General features: G+C 39.9%; 1 protein-coding gene and 1 long non-coding RNA gene across 10 annotated transcripts in view; one reads left to right on the forward strand and one right to left on the reverse strand.

Moving 5' to 3' along the window:
• The window catches only part of LAMA4 (laminin subunit alpha 4), a 145,893-nt gene that overhangs the window by 72,012 nt on the left and 57,890 nt on the right, over positions 1-15,991 (forward strand). For all 9 annotated transcript variants that reach the window (XM_081529613.1, XM_081529608.1, XM_081529610.1 and 6 more), the window contains 3 exons: positions 6,433-6,544; positions 9,353-9,520; positions 12,044-12,237. In XM_081529613.1, the coding sequence (XP_081385739.1) occupies positions 6,433-6,544; positions 9,353-9,520; positions 12,044-12,237 (474 nt within the window). The remainder of the gene's footprint in view (positions 1-6,432; positions 6,545-9,352; positions 9,521-12,043; positions 12,238-15,991) is intronic.
• Positions 4,255-6,841, reverse strand: LOC145521262 (uncharacterized). The gene is made up of 2 exons (XR_014065277.1): positions 5,647-6,841; positions 4,255-4,984 (listed from the first exon to the last, which is right to left on the reverse strand). It is a non-coding gene; the product is annotated as an uncharacterized LOC145521262 (long non-coding RNA).

Below are 15,991 nucleotides of genomic sequence, written 5' to 3' on the forward strand. Positions count from 1 at the left end.
ACAAATTAACAAAAACATTAAAACATGAGCAAAGTCATTCCCCAGGGGTCTAATGGAAAAATATCCATCCTCCGTTCTAATAAAAAAAAGAAATGCAACTAAGCTCCAAGGCACCATGTTTAATATACTAAAATCTTTTAACACATTTTTTCCCCTGATTATGTTCCACCAGTTCTGCCCAGAGTACCCTGGAATTTCTGCTTTTAGATACAAATATTTGACATAAACTGTTGTTCTTTTCAGAAACAATTCTCATTTTCTACAAAAATAATGGTTAAAATGACTCTGATAATCTCTTTTGACCTTGGACCTCTTAAACGAAGAGATTATGCTTCTAAGAATGTGAATTACTCTAATTGAATCCTTGGAAGATTCAGCTGCTTTTAAATGCATATAAAAATTGTGTGCCCCTTTCTCCATGCAATTGAGCATATTAATCCAACCGTCAACATTTGAGGAGCAGTGAGATCTCTTAAATTTCAAAGGAAAATACCATGAAAGAAATCTTTGTGAAAACTCATTGTAATTTCATTTCTATGTCATGGCTGGAACTTGCTGGAAGTGTCTCAAATTCTTGAGGAAATGTTTTCACCAAGATTAGTTCCTCCCATAGCTTAGACACAGAGTTACTGATTCTTTTCTTGTACAGTTTTACTATCTCCAATATTAATTAAATGCACGTTTTCATGGGGAGGAAATAATGTAAGCTTCAAAGGAATATCACAGTAGAAAAGGCTCCTGAACAACAAGAACAGACCACCAAAGCAGGAAGTTGATTATAAAACTACTAGAACATTCACCCAGTTGTTTCCATTGATTCTTACTGGAAATAGCATCCTTCTTGTTGTGACATCAACAGTCCTGATGGTACCAGAACCTGCTGAAACATTTTGAAACAAACACCCAGAGCTAGTCTTAATGACTTCTCAAGCATCCTTCAAGCCCTTGGTCTAGAAAAGTTCATAATTGATTCTTAGAAGGATGTAATAAAAGCTTTGTCTTAGAAAGCCTTCTATCAAGAAAAGTTAACAATATTTAGCTTTAACTAGAATGAAGAATTTTACTGTAGATTCCCACAGTGTGGTAAAAATCACAGTAATGTTGCCTCTTAAAATTGAAAATGTGGTTGATCCTTGAACAACACAGGTTCAAACTTCAAGGGTCCACTTACACACAGGTGTTTTTTGGTACTATGGTACAATGGTATTACATGATCCACAGTTGGTTGAGTCCAAGGATATAGAACCTCAGACATGGAGGGCCAACTGTAAAGTTATACATGGATTTTCAACTGTACTGGTGCCCCAAACCCCTGCATTGTTCAAGGGACAACTGTACCCTCTGTATGCAAAGTAGCTGTTACATGAATCTAATGTAACCCAAATCTCACAGTTAACTTAAAGTTACTGTTTTTTTCCCCCAACTTCCGTATCTAAGTCCTCTAGCCCTCTTTTGATAAATCCTACTGCTTCTTCCCACCCCATACTTATGGAAATTTACCTGCCTCCTGAGAAACCTGTGTGCAGGTCAAGAAGCAACAGTTAGAACTGGACATGGAACAATAGATTGGTTCCAGATTGGGAAAGGAATACGTCAAGGCTGTATATTGTCACCCTGCTTATTTAACTTATATGCAGAGTACATCATGCAAAATGCTGGGCTGGATGAAGCACAAGATGGAATCAAGATTGCCAGGAGAAATATCAGTAACCTCAGGTATGCAGATGACACCACCCTTATGGCAGAAAGCAAAGAGAAACTAAAGAGTCTTTTGATGAAGGTGAAAGAGGAGAGTGAAAAAGCTGACTTAAAACTCAACATTAAAAAAATGAAGATCACGGCATCCAGTCTCATCACTTCATGGCAAATAGATGTGGAAACAGTGAGAGATTTTATTTTCTTGGGCTCCAAAATCACTGCAGATGGTGACTACAGCCATGAAATTAAAAGACACTTGTGCTCCTTGGAAGAAAAGCTGTGACAAACCTAGACAGTGTATTAAAAAGCAGAGAAATTACTTTGCCATCAGAGGACCGTATAGTCAAAGCTATGATTTTTCCAGTAGTCATGTGTGGATGTGAAAGTTGGGCCATAAAGAAGGCTGAGCACCGAAGAATTGATGCTTTTGAACTATGGTGTTGGAGAAGACTCTTGAGAGTCCCTTGGACTGCAAGGAGATCAAACCAGGAAATCCTAAAGGAAATCAGTCCTGAATATTCATTGGAAGGACTGATGCTGAAGCTGAAGCTTTGGCCACTTGAAGTGAAGAACTGACTCATTGGAAAAGACCCTGATGCTGAGAAAGATTCAAGGTGGGAGAAGAAAGGGACAACAGAGGATGAGATAGTTGGATGGCATCACCAACTCAATGGACATGAATTTGAGCAAGCTTCAGGAGATGGTGAAGGACAGGGAAGCCTGGAGTGGTGCAGTCCATAGGTTTGCAAAGAGTCAGACTTTTCTGAGTGTCTGAACAACAGCAACTTCTGGGAAACCCCTAAAGGATGCCCATGCATTTGTGTTCCCAAAGAGCTGCTGCTCAAAAAAGCCTCGGTTTTGCCACTGCTGATCATGTCTGTAATGAAATACCAAAGCCTCTGTCAAGATTCCACTCTCCCGTGTTCCCAAAGGCACCATGCTCAGAGCAAGAGTGGACTAGGCTACAAGATAATGACCCTCTCCCAGTCTCAGTGCTGCCCTTTGCCATCTGGGTCTAGAGCCCAGTCTCCCAAGAGCTGGCTCAGGAGGGTGCCATACTCTTCCCTGCACTTCTCCATCTCCTCCATCTCATCCTTTCTCCTTCAGCTACAGCAGCACGCATGAAGACCTTTAGGATTGAAAGGAAAGTAGGTCACTTCCATACATCAAAAGCCTCATCTCCAATCCTGATAAAAAGATAGGACAAAAAGTCAAAATATGTTTCAATTACAGTTGACCAGAAGACTGTAGAACTTCAGCCTTGGCATTGCAGAAGATTAACTATAAACCAAGGAGCAGAAGATAATGCTAAAGAGGTTCTCAAAGGCCAAATAGTGAAGAACCTTGCCCACCATGCTCATCCTATGGACTTCGGAAGATATTAGAGTATTTACCTATAACAATGAGCTGATTAGGTGCGAAGTTTCAGAAACATTCCTCAGCAGTGGAGATGATAAATTGGTGAGTTTAAGACTGAAGACGGGGACACTACTTAGTAGACTGTCACAGTAATCCAAACAGGAGCAGTCAGTTGCTACCTTGTATTCATTGGAAAGGAAGTTGCAGTGAACCAGGATAAACTGAAACTAGTGGTGGGGAATAAGAAGAGAGACCAGAATGGCAAGTGAAATAAAAGTGATTCAGTGACCAGTTGAATATGAAGAGTTGCAAAGATGTAAGCTATTAGACTTGAAAGATAGATGGCCTGACTGATAATTCAGAATGGATTCTCTGGACCTCTTCAGGTGAAGTACCTGTGGATGCCAGAGATTTGAGTCTGAAGCTCAAGAGAAGAGATCAAGGCTAGAAAAGTATTTCAGTGTTTAGGAGATAGTTAAACCCACACAAGTAGACATCACTGTACAGATTGTGAAATGGCTCACCAATATTCCTACTGCCGTTTTGTCCAGCACTGCCTCTGTTTTTGCTTGTCTTAGAGTTATTATTAAAAGATCCCCTTTCACTCTCAAAAGTGTCCTATTTAAATAAAGTATAGGACCACGCTAGATAATGATTATCATCCTCACTAATAGAATCGTATTCTGGGTACACTATACTTTATGCCCTGTATAGTAAATGAAATTCTTGCCACCTTTTACATCAAATGTGTGTCAGAATTCACTGATAAGGTGAGTAAATGATTAATCCATTTGTAATGCTAAACATCAACCAGCTTACAGTTGTGAGCTAATTTTTTAATACCGTTTTCCTTAGAGCAGGATGCACCTGTTTTACCATGTGCCCATATCATTATTTTCCTTCCATAATCAAAGTTAAAGAAAACTGTAGAACTTTCAAATAAGGCATCACTGTATATTATATCCAGTAATTTTGCAGTTTAAAGTAACAGATGTTCCTCTTTGCTGCTGTCTTTTTTTAAATATGTATATCTAAGCGCCCTCTGGTGTTGGTCAAAAGAGCTTGTCTTTGAGTTATCCTCTAGCTGTCTTTTGGAGAAGGCAATGGCACCCCACTCCAGTACTCTTGCCCGAGAAACCCCATGGACGGAGGAGCCTGGTGGGCTGCAGCCCATGGGGTCGTGAAGAGTCAGACACGACTGAGCAACTTCACTTTCACTTTTCACTTTCATGCACTGGAGGAGGAAATGGCAACCCACTCTAGTATTCTTGCCTGGAGAATCCCAGGGATGGAGGAGCCTGATGGGCTGCCATCTATGGGGACGCACAGAGTCAGACACGACTGACACGACTTAGCAGTAGCAGCAGCAGCAGCTAGCTGTCTTTCATTACTTCAGTGAATTCAGTTTCCATATCAAGAAATAAATGAACACAGTAATAACAATAAACCTTTTCCCTTGAAGGATGAAGCCAAAGTCAAAAGTATGCATGTTGTATTTTGTAAATATAACTGAATTTAAACTGGACCAAAAATCAACTTCTTAAAAAATGTTTAAATGTTTTATAGGTCTATTTTTTAAAAGCAGGAAGGGATGACATAAAGAATAAGATTCATCTTATTTTCTGCATCATCTAATTTTAAAGTGACCACAAAGCTTGTGTTTCCAGAAAGCATTAGAACAGGGCAAGAGGGAGATTGAAATTGTGGGGAAAGCACATGTGACTCAGATTGCTGTGTCCATTCAGAGAGCACACGTTTCAGCGAAGGAGCTGCAGTATTGCTGCACAGGGAGCTTTGTTTGGAAGGATTTTGGATACAATGCCGATGAAAAGCTCCTGGGGCATGTGTTTGCTAGGATACCATTTCTGCATTCTCCTCCCTGAAGGGCCAGTGGCTTGGGTTATGCTTTGTGGTGGTGGTTTAGTCGCTCAGTCGCGTCCAACTCTTTGTGACCCCATGGACTGTAGTGCTGGGCTCCTCTGTCCCTGCGATTTCGCAGACGAGACTACTGGAGTGGGTTGCGTAAAAACATTCCAGGTAAAACAATGGCCTAATCCTCCCGCTGGAACAAGAGATGAAAGGAGAGAGATTTGAAACAGCCACTCTCCTGTTCAAGGGGCCTACCAGCCAGCATTCTGTGTAGCAGGTCACCTGGCAGTCCAGTCAGGTACAGCTCCTTTGTCACAGAGCTGAACCAGAAAGACACTGGACAAGGCAAGTAGGCACTTGATCAAATGCCAGACTGAAGAAGTGTCCCGCCTCTTAAATATAACCCATGAATCCATCTTTCTGATGCCAGAGTAAGTACCCATCCCCATGCTGTGCATCCAGGCTGGCATCCTGGCCTTGGACCATTTTTTAAGACATGCTTCCCTTGTGGCTCAGACAGTAAAGAATCTGGCTGCAATGCGTGAGACCCAGGTTCGATCGCTGAGTCAGGAAGATCCATTGGAGAAGGAAATGGCCTTCCACTCCAGTATTCTTGCCTAGAGAATTACAGTATACTTGCCTAGAGAATTCCAGTATACTTGCCTAGAGGATTCCATGGACAGAGAGAGGTACCTGGCAGGCTACAGTCCGTGGGGTCACAAAGAGTTGGACACAACCAAGTGACTACACTTTCACTTTACTTTCTCTTCTGTCTTTATACACACACAGAGAAATACGCACGTACATGTGCACGCCCACACATCCTTTCTTCAGGAGCCACGTTTGAGTTGGGATTTCATCTTGATAGATCCTACATGTGAGTTCTGAAACAGAGTTGAAAGAATGAAATCAGCTTCTCAGAGAAGAACTTCATTCACTCTGAGCCAAAACTGCTTGAGTAATTATTTGTACACAAGTGCCTTCAGTGTTGATGGGAATTTGGAAGACAGCACTGAAAATAGCCTTTAGCCTAGTGAGCTGTAATCCTTTCAGTCTCTGTGGTAATTTAGTTGCAGCAGTGGCTGGACCACCCAGAAGCCACTGGATGCATGGAACATTTTGAGATCTGCCTGCTTTCTCAACATGTTCCCCTTTGAACCCTTAAGCATTTCAGTCAGCACAATGTCAAACTGATCAGCAGACGGATAATTCCCTAGTCTGGCATCTTGAGATACAGTAAAAATTCAAAGGTAGATTACTTATGAAAGATGGGTGATTTGGATTGAACTGTGACTGATGGCTTAGGAATAGAAATAGCATCTGTAATTCTAAAGCTGGTCATCACATCCATCTTCATGCATGAGTCCATTTTATATGTTACAGAACTTTCTCATGTCAGGGAAATTAATATTTACAGAATAGATTATGCTCACCCACCCTCACATGCTCATACACAGCCTTTCCTTCTCGTAAAATTAATCTGGTGTTTATATGGATTATTTATAGGAAAGCCAAGCTTCAAGAAAGGTCCAGTTGGCTCAGAAGGAAAGCATGGATACCATTAACCATGCAACTCAGCTTGCAGAGCAAGCCCATGATATGAGGGATAAAATCCAAGGTAAATATACTCTCTACTGGTTCAGCTCCATGTCAAGGAACCACTCATGTTATTAACAACAATAAAAGTAATGGCTACTGTTAATGTTTATTGTGTGCCAGGACCTGTTGTTAGAGTGTTACCATTTCAAACTCATGTAAGATCTTCTTTCACATTTCTTTGTCTGGGACTTTTGAGCACTCATCTCCACTTACTGTCTATTTTCAATAATAAATGTGGAGAGTAGAGGAAATTTCCTCACAGTCCAGTGGTTAGGACTCAGGCAGCACAGCCAAAAGGAAAAAAAAAAAAAAGAATGTATGTAAAAAATCATTCCCTTTCCACACATTTCACCAAAATGAAATGCCAATACACCTTTCCAGTAGAGGAAATTACATGCTATGTTGTCTCTAAAATGCAAGAGTTGAGTAGAAGTCACATTTTTCTCAGTTATTCTCAGTGAAAACCCTGCCTTTAGAGTGGCAGTGAACTGTCCACTAATCCAAGTCACCCTGTGCTGTCTGATGCTGTCCTAGGAACCAGGCAGGTGCATGCTCTGGCCCCCAGTCCAGAAGAAAAGCCAGGAGGGGGTGTGGAAGAGTCCTTTGCCTTAAAGCGTAAAACTGGCAGATTTTACCTTTCTTCTTGAGGGTTTACTTACTTGTATTCCAGCTTCTCATAAATGCAGGCTGCATTTTGAAGACTATCTTAATAGCACTCTGAAAGCAAGCCTTCAGTTTACCAACAGAAAACAGGCGATTGCTTTGGTTCTAAGATAAAGAGAATTTACTTGGATTACAGCCTGCTAAGATACAGTATTTGTGTGTTTCCATAGTTTTTATTATCCTGTATATTAAGAGCGGGATGACAGCTACAAGTACATCTCAAGGGCACAATGACAGTAAAGGGACCCACAATGGAAGATTCATATCTTTATACTGAGGTAGAGGGAGCATATTCTAGGACAAGGGATGTATTGAGCCAAGATTAATCATTTGCTGTATTTCCTTCGGTGCCCATAATACATAATAAAAACAAATGGTATGCATTTCAAACATCCCCTGCTCCTCCTTACTATTTCATGCTTTTGCATCTACCAATAAAATGTTCTTTCCCTATAATATTTTATAGTTAAAATAGATTTGTTCCAAAAGTAAGATTAAACCTAGATTAGCTGATCTCATCTAATTAAGAAATAAATGTCCCTCTCAGCAGCAGATAAAGCCAGCATCCTAGATCTTAGCCATTCAGGGGGAAAAAAAAAAAAACAGTTTACCTTCGCTGTCTAACTCAAATTTTAATTCTTGGGTATTTCATTTGGAAGGAATCTAAGCCTTCTTATTTGACCCTTAGGACAAAGGATAAGAAGGAAAAAATACAAAAGAAATGTAAATAGAAAACAGTAATTTCCATCAGTTTCTACCTTTTTAAAATAATGTATGAACAGCCTTCAAAGACCAAAAGCATAAATGTTATTCTCTGTATTTCCTTTTTCTAATCTAGACCAGACATGGCTAAAATAAAATAAGCCAGATTGTAAATATAATATCTGCATCAAAATGCCAAGAAATTCAGCATTGCCAATGCTAAATCTAAGGAAAAAATAAATGTTTAGTTTATTTCAAGGGTTAATATTTTAGACTTTACTCGAGAAATGAGTATTTAATTCCTTCTTGAGTTTTGTTTAAGCATATATTAGTTTATCTAAAACTTTTATCAGTAATATTTACAGCACTGAAAACCTCTTCCCCCATTTATCTCCCTTGCTTCAGAACTCAGGGATGCTGCACAACACCAATAGTGTGTCATTCCTTATTCCCAGCCATCTCTAAAATAACTACTGGTGACCTTCAAGCTATTATCCATATAAAATACAAGCCCTTATCCTGGTATGATTTATGTGAGACCAGTGTTGTTTACCCATCTTGTCTGGCCAACCACATAGATCATAGTAAACCACAGACAGACAATTTCATTTATGCCAGGAAGATAAAATGCACCGTAGGACAAGGTGGAAATTACATAATTTTCATCTGATCATATATAGTAGGAAGAGGGAGCCAGAGGCCTGCTCAGCTCTGCCAGTATTCAGACAACCCATCTTATGCCTCTGAGCCTCAGCAGTCCCTCTGGTTCTGAAATGGATGCTACTTATGGATGTAGGCTGAGAATGACCCAGAGTCAGAACGGAACAGTCTTGCCAGGCAGTCATACCACAGAAGGCAAACAGCAGTTGCAAAAAAAATGTATAAATGAGAAAAAGCTCACATCCTGCTGTAAGAAACCTCTGTATTATAACTAGTCTGTGCAACAATCTGAAAGACTCACTTGAACAACCATCAGTATATACTCATTTTGGCTTAGAGCTTAGGTAAAATCCTTGGCTAAATTACAGCTAATATCTCCAGTGCCTCCTATGTGTGACAGGTGATACATCAGAACATTTTCTCCAAATTGTGTATTTTATTATATAAAAGATTTATCAAAGACCCTAGATTTGTGTTTCTTAAATATTAACGTTTTTGAATCACGGTGAAATCAGAGCAAACTTTGTATTAATTCCACTCCTGTTCTGAAGTCGCCACATGAAAAGCAAAGAAGAGTGACTTCCTTTCATTTAACCTCTCCCTGGAATAGATGGTGAACTCCAGGGCCGACACCAGCATTCACAGCATGACCATCACCACGCTGTCTTTGCATCGGGTCTCTGTCTCCGTTTTAGGATCAGCCCTGCCCGTTGCCCTTGCTGCTCCTGTTTTCAATGACGTCACTGTCAGACTCCCCATCACCTCTCCTTCCTGCCTTCTCTCACCATGCCCTTCCTTTCAGAGATCAGCAGCAAGATGCTGTATTATGGGGAAGAGCAGGAACTTAGCTCTGAGGAAATCTCCGAGAAGCTGATTTTGGCACAGAAGATGCTTGAGGAGATCCGACGCCGTCAGCCGTTCCTCACCCAACGGGAACTTGTGGATGAGGAGGCAGACGAAGCCCATGAATGTAGGTATATTCAACTTCTAGAGGCCAGCACATGTCTGCTTCCTTTGTGGGTCCAAGAGAGGACACCCAGTCACAGGGCAACATTGGGTCATAGCAACCAATCCCCGATATTCAGAGTCACTGAGCATTTAAAGTGGCCTCAGGGAGTCCTTCAGGACAACTTGACTCTATATATATAGACCAGGAATTTTAAATCCAGACCCAACCTTCAGCTTTTGAGAAACTGCTGAGATTCACAAGAAATCTACAAGATTTTACTCCTGAGGAGAAAAAATAGGAATGTAACAGCTGGTGAAAAAACAGGGGAAGAAAAGCTAAGGGAAGGAATTCCAAGAACTTCAATAAGAGAAGTCTCACTGAGAAGGCAGTAAAGATGTAAGGAAGCCCAACAACATTCGTGTTCTGATGTCCGTGAGTGACTTTTAATGACTTTGAAACCTCACTGGAAATTTAACATTTCCTTTAATGATTAATGTAAATAACAAACCAATCTATGACTTGGTCACTGTATCAGTTATCAATTACTATCTCACAATCTACCCCAAACATTAAAACAATAAGCATTTATCTGTTCATGATTTCATAGGTTGACAATTTGGGTTGGACTCAACCTGGACAGTTCATCTCTGCTGCATGTGGTGGAGCTCACCCACATGTCTGGGGTCTTAGCTGGGATGGCTGGGCATCTCCCTCCATGTGGGGTTTTATCCTCAGGGAAGCTCACTGAGCTTGTTCATATAGCAGAAGCCTTCCAGGAGGGCAGGAATGGAAAGTACAAGGCCTGGCCTTGGAACTCAGCAATGTCATATTCATTCTGTTGGTCAAAGTGAAAGTGAAAGTCAATCAGTTGTGTCCAACTCTTTGCAAGTCCATGGACTGTATAGTCCAGGACTGTATTCTCCAGGCCAGAATACTGGAGTGGGTAGCCTTTCCCTTCTCTAGGGGATCTTCCCAACCCAGGGATCAAACCCAGATCTCCCACATTGCAGGCAAATTTTTTACCAACTGAGCCACAGGGGAAGCCCAAGAATACTGGAGTGCATAGCCTATCCCTTCTCCAGGGGATCTCCCAGGAATCAAACCGGGGTCTCATGCATTGCAGGTAGATTCTTTACCAACTGAGGTATGAGGGAAGCCCTCTGTTGGTCAAAACCAGCCCAGATTCAAGGGTGAGGGAAAAGATTCCACTCTTGATAGAAAGAGTTACAAAAAATTGTGTCCATTTTAATCTACACAGTCAACAAAAAAGGCTACAGGTTTGTATATCATATTTTAGTTGTCACTGTTATTTCACAATGTTAAATTCATCAATAATTCAAGAATTTGTAGTTATTGGTTTCACTTCTAAATCTTATTAGCTAACATACTGATAGGGAAGCACATGTATTATTATATTACCAATTTTTATACATCTTTTTAGTTCTACATATTTTATCTTGTACATTTAAAAACATAAGAAGAGATCTGAAGGATTTGCCAGGTTGTAAAGGGGCCCATGATACAGAAAGGGTTAAGAACACCTACATTAGATCATTTTCCTACAATTGTCACTATCAACTTCTGTTAAAACTTATTGTGAATATTTTAATGGAGGAGTATTTTTGGCCTAAAGGTATTGTGATAGCAGACTTACAAGATCTTAGAAACAGTAAGAAATGAATCTCAGGCCCGTTTCTGAGTCCAGATGAGGCCAGCAGTCAGGAAGGCTGGAGCTTTCATGTCACAGCCAGATGCTTTGCCTATTTGGGGATTTAACAAGACTGGTCTGGGGAAATGGAACCAAATACACCTCCCACTTAGCTGCCTTCCACCAAGTAAAGGCATTTTTTCAGCCACTTTCTCTACTCAGCCATGAACTTGTATCTTCTGCTCATGATGATGAAAGTAAATACAAAACCTCAATAAGACCGACTAATAGTCCCTGGAGAAAAAATAGAATTAAGGTACAGAAGCAATGCATGTAACTTTGATTAGAGAATTAAGACATAGGCAAGAATAGTTCATTGCCATTTAATCTTCCAGAATAATGATTCTGGAATAATGATTCCAGAATAATGATTCCAGAATAATGATTAAGTTTGATCTAAATAAAGGAGCTAACTAAAAACAGCTGCCTAGAGAGAATACAGAAGATGAGTGGTTCACATTTGCCAATAATAGATGAAATAATTGGAGATATCTCTTATAGTAAAACTGTAGTATATCCAAGTTTCGTTTGTATGGTAAAACTATTAATAATCTGGGTAATAATAAGCCTAGTTGAATGACATCATTTCCACATAAAGCATCATCTTGACAGAAAAACTAATCAACTCCCATTTTAGCTGATGATGGTCTAGGATGGTCCAAATCCTGCAAAATAGTATTTAAAACTTCAAATAATGGGGCCATTTTTGTGACCAACAGCTTCAATCGCTATTGCTGAAGCCATCACCTGCCAAATTTTCATCTTTGCTTCTGTGGGCTGGGATAGGAGGAGAAGGGAGGAGCCCAGATTGAGTTTCTGTGTACCTTTCTTCCCAGTGCTGAGCCAGGCTGAGAGTTGGCAGAGGCAGTACAATGACACTCGCTCTCTGTTTCCTGTGGTCCTGGAGCAGCTGGACGACTATAACGCCAAGTTGTCAGACCTCCAGGAATCACTTGACCAGGCCCTTAACCATGTCAGGGATGCTGAAGACATGAACAGAGCCACAGCAGCCAGGCAGCGAGACCATGAGGTACGGTGGACACTAAATGAAAATGCATTTGGGGCATATAGTAATACAGCATGAAGTTATCCCAAGAAGAGACAGTTGGTAAACATTTGAAAAATATTGATGCATTTAACTCTATTTTTTGAATTATCTGCACATTTTTTGCCACTGTCCTTTGCTAATATAAGTGTGTACAACTAAAATCAAGTTGAAATGGTTGCAGTTGTTTAGCTTGTGCATTGATTAAAAAGAATGTGGTTGTTCTCGGTGCTTCTGTCTGCCTGTGTTGAATGTATTTCTCTTGCAACTGAGCAAACAAGGCATGATTCTTGTGTATAACTTCTTTTATACCGAGAGCACTAAAAATCCCAAAGCAACCCAGAACGATGTTTCCTGTAAGGATATGTGTGATTTTGGAAGGGTCTGATTAGCGAATCTCACAGCCTGACTGGTCAGCAGCTGCAGAGATAGGGAGTCTAATTCAAGCTAAGGTCTTACAATTACAAAGAGGTGAAAAAAATTTCCCAGGCTTGGCCAGAGCTTGCCAAAGTGGTCATCTTATGGGGCCAGGATTTGTGCATGCCCACACCTCCAGATTTAGAACTGGTGGTGCTCACACTTCTACCCCAAGCTATACATGCGCTCACACCACCACTGGGAATGGTCATTTTCTGATAGAAAGACATGTGCCTCTAAAAGCAGTGTCAGAAATAGGAAGCTACTATGAGCAAATTCATTACTTCAGTTATGTTATCAGCAAACCCAATGTAAATTAGGTTCTCCATCCTGATTTTCAGTCATCGCTACCTTTCAGTAAGTCGTCGTCAAATTTCCTAAATAAAAATGAATTATACTCATTATCGCTGTTTTGCACCATTGGAGCAATCTCTTAGCCAATATTTTATAGAATAATAATGGTTAGTATAGCATTTTTGTTTAAAAACAAAAACATGATAATCTTGCACAACAAAATTATGAATGTAACACAAAATAAATTCTTTAAGCAGAATTTAAGAAAGTTATTGGGACTCATCCTCATCCTTGAATTTTTCCCACCCTCACATCTCGTCAACCACAGGATCTGGCCCATCTTACCTTTGGAATATTTCTATCTATCTTCCTTCTTTTCCATTCCTCTACAACTTCTTCAGTGTGGGCCTTTGTTATTTCTCAACTAAAATAGCCTGCTCCACTCCCCTCCATTCTTGCTTCTGTATTGTGATCATCTGCTAGTAGATGTCTGCCCCACTCACCATAAGTGTTTTAATATCACATTTCACTGTAAGACCTACAGTATGGCTTAAAAAAAATTACGCCAAAATTTCAATCCTTATACAAAATCAAAAATAACCACAAAGTTTAATCATTTTGATGTATGCAAATAATAGCCACAACAACTAGTGATTACATTATTTATTTTGTCTTCCTACTCCCAATGTGAAAGGATAACAGAATAATAAAAGTCTTTATCAGATGAATATGAGATTCTGTCTTTTTAGGGACTCTCATAAACCAAAATTCCACCTTCCCAAGACTTTCTCTGTCTCTTTTTTTTAAGTATGAGGAAACTTTTGTTTTACTTTTTGCATATGTGAAGTGGATACTGAAGCATGCTGAAAAATGCTAATTATGTCATTTTTCACTAATTATTAGTTTCTAAATTTTCTTCTGCTCAAATTGTCCATCTCTCTGTGAGAATATCTTTGTTTCAAAGCTAATTTTATTCATTTCTGTCTAATTCTGTATCTGGTGAGTGACAGAAACCCTTTAACTTGAAGCATATCATTTCCGGCTACTACCGATGAGCTTATCAGGCAGTGCTGTTTGCACATGGTTTTGAAATACTTCAGGGTGTTAGCTGTGTTCCCATAAGGCAGCTCAGATAGACGAGCTTCTGGAAGGGGTCATATCTCAGATTCTGTAACAGGAAAACTGCTCTGAGAGATCTAGATAATACCAATCTTTTTCACCCTTCTTCCTTATGTACTTTAAAATATTGCTTTTGTGCAAAGCTGTATAACTACCTGTCCTTGTGAAGACAAGAATGGTTAACCCCAGATAGTCATACTGTACTAAACTTAATGGATTTTGAAGGGAATTGATTTTTGTTAAAGTTCTTACTTTAAGAGGATGTTCAAATGAGATGCTCTTCTGTCGCTAAACCTATGTCTTCCCCTGTAGCAAGGTATGTGGAAAAAATGGGTTTCATTCTTCTTTTCCACTAAATTAGAAAAGAGTCCAGGGAGTGAGACAGGACATTAAGATGAACTTAAAAATTTTTTAAATATGTCATTCAAGTGTAGGCTTTGCTAATGATTTCTGTGATATTGTACCATAACAAAAATTTCAATTCCAATTTAAATTACCATTTCTAAAGTAACTTCAGCTCATTTTTCACTCAGATTACAAAATGAAGTTTTACTTTTTCCCCTCCTAAAGTTTCATTCTGTGTTCCTTTCAATCTCTGAAGTGCCACAATGTTTCTTCAGAATCACAACATCCCTGACTGTGAAACTCCAGAGTGACAAGTATAAATGAAAGTATTCATCAGAAAATATATCCACACTTGGAACAACCCAGTGGAAAAATGGAAATTTCTCCAAAGAAGACATACAAAAGGCCAGGAGGCACATGAAAAAGATACTCAACACCACTAATTATTAGAGAAATGCAAATCAAAACTGCAATGAGCTATCAGTTCACACTGGTCAGAATAGCCATTATTAAAAAGTTTACAAATAACAAATGCTGGAGAGGGTGTGGAGAAAAGGGAACCCTCCCACAGTGTTGGTGGAAATATAAATTAGTGCAGCCACTATGGAAAGCAATATGAAGATGCCTTAAAAAACTAACAATACAACTAGCATATGACTCAGCAGTCCCACTCCTTGGCATATACCTGGAGAAAATCACAATTCAAAAAGATACATGCACCCCAATATTCGTAGCAACACTATTCACAATAGTGAAAACATTTCACTTAGGAAAAAACCTAAATGTCCATTGACAGATGAATGAAGAAGATGTGATGTATACATATAGTGCAATACTGTGTATGTGTGCTCAGTAGTGTCTAACTCTTTGCGACCCCATGGACTGTAGCCTACCTACCAGGCTCCTCTATCCATGGAATTTTCCAGGCAGCTTTACTGGAGTGGGTTGCTGTTTCTTTCTGCAATGGAATACTACTCAGCCATAAAAAAAGAACCAAATAATGCCATTTGCAGCAACATGGATGCAACTAGAGATTATCATACCAAGTGAAGTAAAAAAGAGAAAGACAACTACCATATGGTATCACTTAATATGTGGAATCTAAATATGGACGGTGAAGAAAGCTGAGCGCCGAAGAATTGATGCTTTTGAACTGTGGTGTTGGAGAAGACTCTTGAGAGTCCCTTGGACTGCAAGGAGATCCAATCAATCCATCCTAAAAGAGATCAATCCTGGGTGTTCATTGGAAGGTCTGATGTTGAAGCTGAAACTCCAATACTTTGGCCACCTCATGCAAAGGGTTGACTCATTGGAAAAGACCCTAATGCTGGGTAGGATTGGGGGAGGGAGGAGAAGGGGACGACGGAGGATGAGATGGTTGGATGGCATAACCGACTCGATGGACATGGGTTTGAGTAGACTCCGGGAGTTGGTGATGGACAGAGAGGCCTGGCGTACTGCAGTTCATGGGGTCGCAAAGAGTCGGACACAACTGAGCGACTGAACTGAACTGAACTGAAATATGGCACAAATGAACCTATCTCCAAAACAGAAACAGACTTGT

This window comes from Giraffa tippelskirchi, chromosome 9 (genome assembly GCF_054371585.1).
Source record: "Giraffa tippelskirchi isolate mGirTip1 chromosome 9, T2T-mGirTip1v1.2.pri, whole genome shotgun sequence".
NCBI lineage: Eukaryota > Metazoa > Chordata > Mammalia > Artiodactyla > Giraffidae > Giraffa > Giraffa tippelskirchi.